The sequence below is a fragment of the Euprymna scolopes genome, chromosome 11 (assembly GCF_053919585.1).
Source record: "Euprymna scolopes isolate OS-2025 chromosome 11, ASM5391958v1, whole genome shotgun sequence".
Lineage (NCBI taxonomy): Eukaryota > Metazoa > Mollusca > Cephalopoda > Sepiida > Sepiolidae > Euprymna > Euprymna scolopes.
The window spans coordinates 1632501-1648594 of record NC_136492.1 but is presented as its reverse complement, the minus strand read 5'-3'; the positions used below and the strand labels follow the sequence as shown (position 1 = coordinate 1648594).

Genomic DNA, 16094 nt, shown 5'->3' with positions numbered 1-16094 from the left:
TTAAATTTATTTCATTAAATGTCTTTCCTTTTGTAAACACGGTTTAGTCCAAGGAATATTTTTTCTTGAATTGGAAGTCATGTTTAATTTCAGAAGAGTTCATCTTCCCATTAAAGATGGTGGAGATGTGTCATATTTAATTTCAAAAGAGTTCATAATTCCATTATATAAGGTGGAGATGTGTATCCTTGCTGCTCGGCTGTTTGAGAATTCATTCTTGACAATCAGCCCGACAGGTGCGGGGCCAGAAACTGGCCCAGTACCTGTCGGACTGAGGTACACAGCCTGGGTAAAACCCATGGGGTCCACTCTTCCAGGCCTTGCAACTCGGCTTTCGGGTGGAGTAAGTTTATTGCTCGCTTCCTGAGGCGCCCTTATTGGGGAATGCCAGCGAGGATGTTTAGGCATTTTTTGCTAGGCAAGAATCCCCTTCTCTTAGGAGAGCTTGCTTGACACCCCTTTTTTGACCTTGTGTCACATAATGATGTAGTGGGCAGCATTTAAATATCTACCCCCATCATATGTAAAAAATATTGCAACACTTTTAATGTTCTGTTTGTAGATCTAATGCTGATTCAAAAACAAAAGACGAACGCACACTCACCGAAAATATTTTTACACAGGATTGTAAAGTTAATCAAGACGAATACCAAGTGGTAAGTCAGAAGTATTATTTATATTTATACGAATTGTTAATTAATCAATGTTTGTTTTTATAAGGCTTTTGATTATATCTCTCTCTATATATAAATGAAAGTGTTTGTGTGTGTGTGTGTCTGTGTACATTTCCCTATGCAATAACTCTGTCAATTTTAAGCCTACAGATTCGAAATTTGATATACAGGCTACTGAGATTAGGGAACATCCATGTGATTGGTTTTGGGACAGAAATTTGGCTGTTAAGGGGTCAAAGTTCAATGATTTGACCTTTGAGAACTCTACCAAACTCCTCCTGCAATTTTGAGTCTAAACATTTGAAATTTTAGATGTAGGTTCCTTGGACATGGATCTAACTTAATTACTTTATTTGAGCCCTAAACAATAAATTTTAAGGGGTCATAATAGGGGTCAATTTTTTTTTGTTTTTGTTTTGCTCAGCATACACCTCAAAACACGCGGGCAACGCCGGGCACCCACTGCTAGTACTTTAAACGTGCAAAATACATACTAATATATATTTTATTTCTTGGATTAAAGTTTGTTTAAAAAAAGATAATGTGATTTCGAATTATGCAATTGAACAAATCACTCAACTCTTTCTTTTGATGCATGAAAATGGTTGCGTCATTTTAATGCTCCAGAAGACATCTAATTCCTTATTAAATCCTCTAGCTATATCAGATACGTCCTAACATGAAGTACTCTTGGCATATCTGGGCGGTAGCTGCTTAGAGCAAACTCTTCTGTCTTTACAAAATTCCAAACCGGATTCGAAACCTAGTAGGTGATGCCCTTGTTTTTTTAATTTTTTACACAGTGATCACCACTTATCAAGGCCCGGAAGCCACTCAGGGATAAGGATTATTGCAAGTACATTACGTTAGTGTGGAGATTTGATGAAGTGTTTACTTAAGGGGGCGGTTCATTAGGAATTTGTTAACATTGGATTTGAAGACATCCAAGTTGTAGTCCGGTGGGAAGCAGGCAGAGGGAACAGAGTTCCACAGGCGTGCAGTTCTAAGAAAGAAGCTTTGTTCATGGAATCCACGTTTTGATTTAGGCACAGATATAGAGTGGGGGGAATTTTTCACAGTGGATTCAACTTCCCTGAAGCCTCTTTCCCGTAGAAGAGACTTGCGAGACTGTGTCTGCTCGATCGTTATTTTCATGGCAAGTGCTCGTCTGAACTCCAATCTATGACCCCACTTGCTAAACCATCACAAAAGTACTCATCTAGCCACAGCAACCATAAACAGTTTCCCTAAATCTCTATCCGTGTTTTAATCTAAACGCAAATTCCATGAACAGAGCTTCTCTTCTAGAACTGTCCGCCTGTGGAACTCTCTTCCGCTGACCTGTTTTCCAGCTGACTAAGATATGGTTGTCCTCAAAGTCCAATGTAAACAAATCTCTGTTAGGCCACCCTTTAAATAATCCAGTTCTACATTTCCAAAACCTCAAAACCCCTTCCTTTAGCTACAATAAAATAAAGTTTCCCCCACTCTCTATCAGCGTATATTCCATGAAAAAAAAAGAAGCTTCTTTTCTAGTACTGCCGACCCGTAGAATCCTGTTCCGCTGGTCTGCTTTCCAGATGACTACAATATGGACGTCTTCAAGTCCAATGTAAACAAATCTTTGTTGAGGTACCCCTTAAATAACCCATTTCTGATTCTGACCGATTTTCACCACTAATTATTGATACGCTATTGTCTCAATGACTACCTTACACTTAGGAACCCTTATCCTCGAGTGGCTTTTGGGCCTTAATAAGTGGTGAATCCCATTTAAAATAGTCAATTTTTATTGTTTTCTAGATATTTATCCAATGGAATTTAATGCAATAATTTCATTTGTATTCTAGTAAACATGTTTGTATGTTCAATATTGTTTGTTATACTAAAACAATTCACACACACACACACACACACACACACACACACTCCCCCCCACACACATATATATATACTAGCAAAAATACCCGTCGTTGACTGGGTTCAAAAGCAGCCTACAGAAAATGGACTCTGATTTATGAAAGTATGCTAGGTTATGAAAAGGAAGGGTTGTAAAGAGATAGCTTCGAATTTGGGGGTATCAAAACCAAAGCAAAATATGATGAAAGTAAAAATAAAATAGATAAACCCCATAATTTATTATACCATACCTGTTCACACTGAAACACTTATCACAATATTCTGTAGATCTATATTAAAAAAACTTGTTAAACTTTGTGACATATTTCCATTCTATGGAGGTCAGGTGCGAACAAACACCCCACAATTTTATTATACCATATTTCTTCAAACTGAAACATAATTATCAAAATATACTTACACAGATAGATATGAAAAGTCTTTACTAAAATTTGTGCTTATTTCCATTCTATGGATGCCAGGCGCGAATGAAGACCCCCACAATTTTATTATACGATCCCTATTTAAGTTAAAACATACTTATCAAACTATTATTATGTACATCTATATCAAAAACACTTGTAAACGTTCTTTTTTAATTTTTTAATTTTTTATTTCCATACTTTGTGGACCAGACGCGTACGCAGACTCCACAATTTTAATGAATCATCATTATGCCAGATCAAATATATCCATTCCTGTGTCTCGATACATCTTCTATCATTATGTGATCAGTTTTCTATAATAGTCAACCATATGGGAGTCTATTCGTGACCAAACACACACGCAGACTTCAGCTTAATATTATATATATATATATATATATATATATATATATATATATATATATATATATATATATATGATATAAAATAAATAAAAAACATTTATTCAAACTTTCAAAAAAACCTCATAAACCTGTAAAAAAGGTATAAACAATTTTTAATATTCAACGAGGAATACAAATAAAACAAAAAAAAAAAACTTATTCCTTGGAGTTTCGAAAAATGCAATTTTTCTCATCAGAAGAAAGAGATTTGCAAAAAATACAATGGATTTTTGCAGGTTAATGAATCACAGGAAGCTAATAATATGAAATTTATCATACTTGCATAAAATAAATTTGAGACAATTTGAAGGGATGCAAGGGATTAGAAAAGCAAGAAACGGAAAGGGAGCAAAAGGATCTGATCTATCTATCTATCTATCTATATATATATATATACACACACATATATATATACACACACACATATATATATATACACACACATATATATATATACACATACATATATATATATACGTATATATATTATATATGCATATGTCTTATATATGCTTATATAATGAAGAATTTTGAATTATAATTATAAATATACTCATACATATATATACATATATAAATGTATAAATGCATATACACTCATATATATATATATATATATATATATATATATATATATATATATATATATATATATATATATGTTCAAAAAAAGATCTGATCTATCTATCTACCTACCTATCCATCTCTCTCTCTCTCTCTCTCTCTCTCTCTCTCTATATATATATATATATATATATATATATATATATATATATATATGTTCAAAAAAAGATCTGATCTATCTATCTACCTACCTATCCATCTCTCTCTCTCTCTCTCTCTCTCTCTCTCTATATATATATATATATATATATATATATATATATATATGTTCAAAAAAAGATCTGATCTATCTATCTACCTACCTATCCATCTCTCTCTCTCTCTCTATATATATATATATATATATATATATAGATATATATTATATATGCACATGTATTATATATGCTTATATAATGAAGAATTTTGAATTATAATAATAAATATACTCATACATATATATATATATATATATATATATATATACATATATAAATGTATAAATGCATATACACTCATATATAAAATATATATATATGTTCAATATCAAGATGTTTTATTTTATATTATATTTAAGCTCTGTATCTCTGTTTGATTTATTGAGCTTTTACATCTGGTTTGGATATTGTATAAATACTTATATAATATTTACATTGTGACCTTAACACGTGTGCCTTACACGCCCTTGACCCCTGATCGCGGCCCATTTATGATCTGCACCCTGGTCGGTGCAGTTATGTTATGTCGACTGGGCAACCAGGTCTGCCAACCGTTAGTACGTCGCGTCACCCAGTGAGTTCTTCGTTAAGGCGTTGGGGATTCTTCTCGGATGCTCGGTCCTCAAGGCCTGTTCTCCGTGGATCGTCTAGTTATCCTGGGTGTTCGTTGACGGATACGGTGTCACAAATGGCAAATAAAGAATGTACATATATATGGATCAACGCACATCAGCAACAAAACTCCGGAGGTTGGTTAATATAATATATATTTCGGAAATTCATAAAAGAAGTGTTTACAGCATATACATATAGTTGACAATTAATTCAAGCAAGCAGTTAGTACTACAACTGAGCTTCTGTTGTTGAAATACCTGGTCGGTATTGCGGACTTTGCGTAATTTTTGTTAAGTGATCGACACGTTATAAGCGTTGAGTTATCAGGCAACAAGCGAGGGGGGAGAGAGAGGAGAGGTGACTCGACTTAGCCCTCTTTGACTCTGATTCCGGATTCTCTCTTCTTCTTTTCTGTTCTGACTTAATCTCTGATTTCTCATTTCTTTTATAATACAATTATGGAATGATGACGACACCCATGTTCGTCATCGACCAATCAAATTGCTTGATTATAATTCGACGGGGCCTTTTCTCATTGGTTGATTATACTTCGACAGGGCCCTTTTCATTGGTCCATTTCCAAAATTGGATTGACTCCTCCCGTAATTAACGCCCAACTTACACGTTGTATTAATCAACTCCTCCCTGGCTTACTAATGGAATTTCCCCCTATCCAGGAAAATTATTTTTCCTTTGACTTAAAGCAAATCACGCGATTTTATTTGTTTTAAAATTATCTATTGATCTTACCTTTCACTTTGATAATTCAAAGGGATTTTAGTTTATCTTTGAATTAAGTTCTGGTTGTCGGCCATTTTATTATATCAGACATTTTGTTTACGTCAAAAGACCAAGAATGCATTTGTCGCTTTGAACTTATCGGACAACACATTTTCCCATCCGAGCAAAAATATTTCATAACTTCCCTTTTTTCGTTCGACCTGATTCACCAAATGACAATTCTCGATACGTTATTTTATTGTTTTGAAATTTCGGACAATTCATTTTTTTTCTATTCTTTGTTCTAAAACATAATGCCGAGTCACTGCGTGTGTTTCTCTTAGATCAAAAACAACCCGACTTTTCAACTTGTCAAATTCACAGGTCAACTTTGGCTCATAGTTTTGCCAATTGCGGGTGTGAAATCCCCACCCCTCCGACTCCTGTACACTATGATTTCGGCCATTGGAGATCAAACGCCTGTGTATTTTGGCTAAAATATTTTATGCATTCTTTTTCGCTACAAAGGCACTCTTGCCGCCGCCATTTCAACAACAGACTTAGCTCAGAATTTATTCACAAAAAAAAATTAATAATAATTTTTATTACTTCAACCCGATCATCGTCCGGGAACAAAAAATTACTTTTAACCAAAAGAAACGTCACATCAACCCTACAGGTCTGATGTGGCCTCTCTTTAGTGTTACAACATTCAGTTTAAATTTTTCTTTCTGTAAACCAAATATTACCATTTCTGTTTTATATATATATATATATATATATATATATATATACTTGTTTATTGTTATATAAACATGGTTACATCCTGCTGCTACAAATAGCCACTTGTTTCAATCAAACAACAGATATCATCAGGCAGCGACTTGACTATTCAAAAGTTCAATGAATAATCTTTATTCATTAAACTTTTGAATAGTCAAGTCGCTGCCTGATGATATCTGTTGTTTGATTGAAACAAGTGGCTATTTGTAGCAGCAGGATGTGACCATGTTTATATAACAATAAACAACTATTATCAGCTCTTTTTATTGAGCACTATCTAACAACTTCGTTGAATTCATTAGTCCATTACTTTTGAATAAAAAAAACCCGAGTATATATATATATATATATATATATATATATATATATATATATATATATATATATATATATATATATATATATATATATATATGATATTGACATTTGTTTTCTATCTAATATTTAATTCTATCACCATTTAATTCTTTTCCTCTTCCTCTTCCCTGATCTTTCTTATTATGTCTCGGTGTGAAAAGCATATCCTATTTTTCTTTTATTATTATTATTAGAATGTTCCCTTTTTCTTTTCTTTGTACATATTTGTGAATTATTCCATGGGTTTCGGCCTTTTAGATTATTTTGGACCATCTTCCAATTACGTGATTTCCTTGGATTTTACTTGTGCAAATGGAAATTCAATTAACTTTCTTTGATTTACATTTTTGGATTTTACCGTCATTGGATTATTTACCTTTCACCAGACTATCCATTCACGTGTAATCACCTTTTTCTTCACCATATACCCTCTGCACCACTTTTTGTTATCAAGTAAGATCTTTGACTTACTTGTTGTTTCATCAAATACTTTTGTATGCAAAATCCGATCCCGCATTTTGCTGATTCCTACCCTCTGATGAGAAGGAAAGTATTTATTTGAAACTCTGCGGATTAAGGACTATCCACTTATCAAGTGTTTCCTTTACAGATTAAATATGTTTTTAACTCTTTTTCAAAGTGTTTTTTACATGTTTTATTAACTGTTTGCTCATATATATACATATATATATATATATATATATATATATATATATATATATATATATATATATATATATATATATATATATATATGAATGGAAATGTATAAAATAGAATACAAAAAGCATAAAATCTTATAACTTTTATTTATTCGTTTTTAATTGGTGACGTGCAGGAATACAAAATAATATTATAAAAAATTTTTTTTAAAACTTTTCTACCGAATTTGACATGATATATATACATATAATAAAGCTCAACGTGTGCGTGTGTCTGTCTGTACACGAATAAACTCCTATTTTGTTTACTATTATACTAAACCTTCTACAAACAATAATAAAAGGTATTAAGAATGAAAAAATGGGTAATATAAAGTCACCCTCTTCACCAACGGGGGTGAGGCCCCCATGGAGGTAAGCCTATGCACACTGAAACCGTTTCTCGTAAAAAAAATTCTCGTCACCTTTTTCGATAAAGTTTGCACATGAATTAGAATCAGCCTCTTGCCATTGGTCACCACTGGATTTGGGTGGAAGAAACCACACCAAGGTCCAATTCTCTTTTCACTAATCCAGTGGAAGTCTGGTCAGTGCTTTCTGTTTTCAGTCTTTCCATCCACCTTGACTCTTCTTGATTATATGGTATAGTACTAGTTGATAGTGGCACTCTGGGTTTTTGGTAGGAGGAGGAAGTTAAAATTATTATTATTATTATTATTATTATTATTATTATTATTATTATTATTATTATTATTACAATTAAAATTGTTTTTTATTTTTAAAATTATTCTTAAAATTATTCTTATTCAAGTAATTATTACTGTTATTATTAAAATTAATATTATTATTCAAATTATTATTAATCTTTACGTTATTATTATACTTATTAAATTCATTATTATTAAGATTATTATTGTTATTGTTGTTGTTTCTAATTCAAACACTTTTGCAATTGAAAACCATTTTCTATTTCTTTTCTCTTTTTCAGAATTCAGCCAAGTTGGTGAGTTGTGAAGTGAACACTTCATGTAGTTATTCGAAATTGGTTTATAACAAATGCGGTAAGTGCTTTCATTAGGTACGTACAAAATAAATGGACGATTTTTTAAAATCTATAAATATTTTGATCACTTCACTTAAAATGTACGAAAATTCAGAAAATCACTAATTTTAATAAATTTTTTTAGTATTTATTAATTAACGATCAAACAATATAATAAATGCATTCATTTTTATATCTTAGTGAAAATGTATCATTTTGTGTATATTATTTTTAAATTCAGCTTTTTTTGTTCAATAATTTCACAAAATTAATAGAATTGCAAAAAATATTTTATGTGATTTTATATGATAAAAAATAATTCGCAAAAAATTCAAATGTAATACTACAATATTTTCTTTGTACGCATGAATGTGTAAACATCAGCGTTAGGATATTTTTTTATCTTGAAAATATAATGAACATTAAAAGATTGAAAACCAGTGTCACAAACAAGAAATAATTTAAACATGAAATTATTTCAACTAACGAATACGTTGGAGAAGTACGGGTGTACAATATTATAAGACAAACAGACAGGATTTGTCCACATGATTTATATTTAATTATCAATAAATAATTGTTTCAGCGCTCTGGAAATTTTGCAACAGTTATATTTCAAAGAAAAATGATAAACTGATTTCATCAACATTTTCAGAATATTACTGAATTTGGAATGTTTTAACCAATAAGAAATGTTCTAACCAATAATGCTAAAGTCTATGTTTAAAATGAGTCACAATTTAAACGTTAAATTTAAATATCAATCTTTATATATAAAAATATAATATTAATTGTATAATTAAAAAGAAAAATATAATATTAATTGTATAATTAAAAAGAAAAATATAATATTAATTGTATAATTAAAAAGAAAAATATAATATTAATTGTATAATTAAAAAGAAAAATATAATATTAATTGTATAATTAAAAAGAAAAATATAATATTAATTGTATAATTAACAAGAAATGTTCTAATAGAATATGCGCTTACATAATATTACCACAAAATAAAAGTACCAAAATTCATGAATATTTTTATAATCTTCAGAAATAGAAAATATTGAGGCATACTATTTTAATTTCTCTTTGGATTAAAAAATATTTGACTTTATGACATTTTGTTCTTCCATAGAATTTATGCGTATCGCCTTTTCCATTGCCTGATTGTACGAAGGCCGATTGCTATTAGTAATTAATTGGTGATAATAAAGCATTTCTTAATAAAAATAAAATCTCCTTTAATTTAATATCTTTAGACTTCATTTCCTAATTATCTTTGAATTAGTTTGAAAAAAAAAATAACTATCTGTCAAGGGATTTTTATAATGAATTTTCTTAACATTAAAATTTAGCTCAATTTTACAGTTTTTCTTACCGACGTGAAACCATTTTTTAATTATAATTTTTTCACGTATAAAAAGACATTTTTCTTTTATAGATTAAATTACATCGTTTTTTTTATTATTATGAAATAAAATTATTATAAAATAAAATTATAATAAAATGAAATTATTATGAAATAAAATTATTATGAAATAAAATTATAATAAAATAAAATTAATCTGAAATAAAATTAATCTGAAATAAAATTGTAATAAAATAAAATTTTTATGAAAGAAAATTATTATAAAATAAATTTATTATGAAATAAAATTATCATAAAAATAAAATTGTTATAAAATAAAATTATTATAAAAACAAAATTGTTATAAAATAAAATTATTATTAAATAAAATTATCATAAAATAAAATTATTATAAAATTAAATTATTATAAAATAAAATTATCATAAAACAAAATTATCATAAAATAAAATTATTATGAAATAAAATTATTATAAAATAAAATTATTATAAAATAAAATTATTATAAAATAAAATTATCATAAAACAAAATTATTATAAAATAAAATTATTATAAAACAAAATTATCATAAAATAAAAGAAAATTATAATAAAATAAAATGATCATGAAATAAAATTATTTTAAAACTAAATTATCATAAAAGAAAATTATTATAAAATAAAATTATTATAAAATGAAATTATTCTAAGATAAAATTATCATGAAATACAATTATTATAAAAGAAAATTATCATAAAATAAAATTATTATAAAATAAAATTATTATAAAATAAAATTATCATAAAACAAAATTATTATAAAATAAAATTTTTATAAAACAAAATTATCATAAAATAAAATTATTATAAAAAAATTATAATAAAATAAAATTATAATAAAATAAAATGATCATAAAATAAAATTATTATAAAACTAAATTATCATAAAATAAAATTATTATAAAATAAAATTATTATAGAATGAAATTATTCTAAGGTAAAATTATCATGAAATACAATTATTATGAAATAAAATTATAATAAACTAAAATTATTATGAAATACAATTATTATAAAATAAAATTATCATAAAATAAAATTATTATAAAATAAAATTATAATAAAATCAAATTATAATAAAATAAAATGATCATAAAATAAAATTATAATAAAATAAAATTATAATAAAATAAAATTATTATAAAATAAATTATTATAAAATAAAATTATTATGAAATAAAATTATAATAAAATAAAATTATAATAAAATAAAATGATTATAAAATAAAATTATAATAAAATAAGATTATCATAAAATAAAATTATAATAAAATAAAATTATTATAAAATAAATTATTATAAAATAAATTATTATAAAATAAATTATTATAAAATAAATTATAATAAAATAAAATTATTATAAAATAAAATTATTATAAAATAAATTATTATAAAATAAATTATTATAAACAAAATTATTATAAAATAAATTATTATAAAATAAATTATTATAAATTAAATTATTATAAAATAAATTATTATAAAATAAATTATTATAAAATAAATGATTATAAAATAAATTATTATAAAATAAATTATTATAAAATAAATTATTATAAAATAAAATTATTATAAAATAAAATTATTATAAATTAAATTATTATAAAATAAATTATTATAAAATAAATTATTATAAAATAAAATTATTATAAAATAAAATTATTATAAAATAAATTATTATAAAATAAAATTATTATAAAATAAATTATTATAAAATAAAATTATTATAAAATAAATTATTATAAAATAAATTATTATAAAATAAAATTATTATAAAATAAAATTATTATAAAATAAATTATTATAAAATAAATTATTATTAAATAAAATTATTATAAAATAAAATTATTATAAATTAAATTATTATAAAATAAATTATTATAAAATAAATTATTATAAAATAAAATTATTATAAAATAAAATTATTATAAATTAAATTATTATAAAATAAATTATTATAAAATAAATTATTATAAAATAAAATTATTATAAAATAAATTATTATAAAATAAATTATTATAAAATAAATTATTATAAAATAAATTATTATAAAATAAATTATCATAAAATAAAATTATTATAAAATAAATTATTATAAAATAAATTATTATAAAATAAATTATTATAAAATAAATTATTATAAAATAAAATTATTATAAAATAAAATTATTATAAAATAAATTATTATAAAATAAATTATTATAAAATAAAATTATTATAAAATAAATTATTATAAATTAAATTATTATAAAATAAATTATTATAAAATAAATTATTATAAAATAAATTATTATAAAATACATTATTATAAAATAAATTATTATAAAATAAATTATTATAAAATAAATTATTATAAAATAAAATTATTATAAAATAAATTATTATAAAATAAATTATTATAAAATAAATTATTATAAAATAAATTATTATAAAATAAATGATCATAAAATAAAATTATTATAAAATAAATTATTATAAAATAAATTATTATAAAATAAATTATTATAAAATAAATTATTATAAAATAAAATTATTATAAAATAAATTATTATAAAATAAATTATTATAAAATAAATTATTATAAAATAAATTATTATAAAATAAATTATCATAAAATAAAATTATTATAAAATAAATTATTATAAAATAAATTATTATAAAATAAATTATTATAAAATAAATTATTATAAAATAAAATTATTATAAAATAAAATTATTATAAAATAAATTATTATAAAATAAATTATTATAAAATAAAATTATTATAAAATAAATTATTATAAATTAAATTATTATAAAATAAATTATTATAAAATAAATTATGATAAAATAAATTATTATAAAATAAATTATTATAAAATAAATTATTATAAAATAAATTATTATAAAATAAATTATTATAAAATAAAATTATTATAAAATAAATTATTATAAAATAAATTATTATAAAATAAATTATTATAAAATAAATTATTATAAAATAAATTATCATAAAATAAAATTATTATAAAATAAATTATTATAAAATAAATTATTATAAAATAAATTATTATAAAATAAATTATTATAAAATAAAATTATTATAAAATAAATTATTATAAAATAAATTATTATAAAATAAATTATTATAAAATAAATTATTATAAAATAAATTATCATAAAATAAAATTATTATAAAATAAATTATTATAAAATAAATTATTATAAAATAAATTATTATAAAATAAATTATTATAAAATAAATTATTATAAAATAAAATTATTATAAAATAAATTATTATAAATTAAATTATTATAAAATAAATTATTATAAAATAAATTATTATAAAATAAAATTATTATAAAATAAATTATTATTAAATAAATTATTATAAAATAAATTATTATAAAATAAATTATTATAAAATAAATTATCATAAAATAAAATTATTATAAAATAAATTATTATAAAATAAATTATTATAAAATAAATTATTATAAAATAAATTATCATAAAATAAAATTATTATAAAATAAATTATTATAAAATAAATTATTATAAAATAAAATTATTATAAAATAAATTATCATAAAATAAAATTATTATAAAATAAATTATTATAAAATAAATTATTATAAAATAAAATTATTATAAAATAAATTATTATAAAATAAATTATTATAAAATAAATTATTATAAAATAAAATTATTATAAAATAAATTATTATAAAATAAATTATTATAAAATAAATTATTATAAAATAAAATTATTATAAAATAAAATTATTATAAAATAAAATTATTATAAAATAAATTATTATAAAATAAATTATTATAAAATAAATTATTATAAAATAAAATTATTATAAAATAAATTATTATAAAATAAATTATTATAAAATAAATTATTATAAAATAAATTATTATAAAATAAATTATTATAAAATAAAATTATTATAAAATAAAATTATTATAAAATAAAATTATTATAAAATAAAATTATTATAAAATAAAATTATTATAAAATAAAATTATTATAAAATAAATTATTATAAAATAAATTATTATAAACAAAATTATTATAAAATAAAATTATTATAAAATAAATTATTATAAAATAAATGATTATAAAATAAATTATTATAAAATAAAATTATTATAAAATAAATTATTATAAAATACATTATTATAAAATAAAATTATTATAAAATAAAATTATTATGAAATAAAATTATTATAAAATAAAATTATTATAAAATAAATGATTATAAAATAAATTATTATAAAATAAAATTATTATAAAATAAAATTATTATAAAATAAATTATTATAAAATAAATTATTATGAAATAAAATTATTATAAAATAAAATTATTATAAAATAAAATTGTTATAAAATAAATTATTATAAAATAAAATTATTATAAAATAAATTATTATAAAATAAATTATTATAAAATAAAATTATTATGAAATAAATTATTATAAAATAAAATTATTATGAAATAAAATTATTATAAAATAAAATTATTATGAAATAAAATTATTATAAAATAAATTATTATAAAATAAATTATTATGAAATAAAATTATTATGAAATAAATTATTATAAAATAAAATTATTATGAAATAAAATTATTATAATATAAAATTATTATGAAATAAAATTATTATAAAATAAATTATTATAAAATAAATTATTATAAAATAAATTATTATAAAATAAATTATTATAAAATAAAATTATTATGAAATAAAATTATTATAAAATAAATTATTATAAAATAAATTATTATAAAATAAATTATTATAAAATAAATTATTATAAAATAAATTATTATAAAATAAAATTATTATAAAATAAATTATTATAAAATAAATTATTATGAAATAAAATTATTATAAAATAAATTATCATAAAATAAAATTATTATAAAATAAATTATCATAAAATAAAATTATTATAAAATAAATTATTATAAAATAAATTATTATAAAATAAATTATTATGAAATAAAATTATTATAAAATAAAATTATAATAAAATAAAATTATAATAAAATAAAATTATCATAAAATAAAATTATAATAAAATAAAATTATAATAAAATAAAATTATAATAAAATAAAATTATCATAAAATAAAATTATAATAAAATAAAATTATAATAAAATAAAATTATTATAAAATAAAATTATTATGAAATAAAATTATTATAAAATAAAATTATTATGAAATAAAATTATTATAAAATAAAATTATTATGAAATAAAATTATTATGAAATAAAATTATTATGAAATAAAATTATTATAAAATAAAATTATTATGATTATCAGTTTTTCCTTACCAAGGGATCTTTTACAGTTTTCCCTATTAAATTGCACAGTTTAAAAATTTTTTTTTTTTTTTACTTTGGAGTCCATACTTACTAAAGCCCGAAGGCCACTCGAGCATAAGGGTTAATGAATGTAAGGTGGTTGTGTAGTAATCACTTATGACGTAAATTAGGTAGAATTTGGTTATTTATTAGGACGACTTAACAGGAACATTAGATTTGAAAGCTTCCATGTTGTGTTCAGGAAGCATACTAGCGGAACCGGAACAGTCTTCCAAATGCGAGAAGTTATGAGAAAGAAGCTTTGTTCGTGGAATCTGCGTTTATATTTAAGCACAGATTGAGATTTGGGTAAATCATATATAGTGGTTGCAGCTAGTTGAGTGATTTTTGGGACAGTTTTGCAAGGGTGGAACAGACCATAGATTGGAGGTCGGACGTGCCCTTGCAATAAAAACAGCGATAGATCCGATTATACCTATCTTTATAAAAATTATATTTGATATTTAAAATCATTAGAAAATTCGGTACGGTTGTTGTCGCAGTCTACAATGCGACGCGCAGTTGAAGTTTTCTGTATTTAATTTTAGTAATATTAAACTACTATAGCAAAAAACAGTTGCGTTTAAAACCGGAAGTAAGATTATTTATTTAATCGATAAGAGTTGTCTCCCCTTTAAAGTTATTAGAGTTATCCCCCCTTTAATCTATTAGAGATTTTGCTCCGTTAAGCATTTAGAGTTATACTCCTAAGCTAATGGAGTTACCCCCCTTAAGTTATAAAAGTTATCCCCCCTTAAGCTATAAAAGTTATTCCCCCTTTAAGGTATCAGAGTTTTCTTCCTTAAAGCTATAAAAATTATATTAATCATCCAACCTTTAAGCTATGAGAATTATCGCCCCTTTAAGGGATAAGTGTTTTCCCCTTTTAATTATATTAAACAGGTAAATAGCGGAAAACATTTGC

The 16094-nt window shown here is 21.5% G+C and overlaps 1 protein-coding gene across 1 annotated transcript in view; it reads left to right on the top strand.

The window, feature by feature from the left end:
• Positions 1–16094, top strand: part of LOC145288257 (uncharacterized) — a 298307-nt gene that overhangs the window by 4179 nt on the left and 278034 nt on the right. Inside the window, exon 2 of the mRNA XM_080136295.1 lies at positions 563–656. Within this exon, the coding sequence (XP_079992421.1) occupies positions 563–656 (94 nt within the window). The remainder of the gene's footprint in view (positions 1–562; positions 657–16094) is intronic.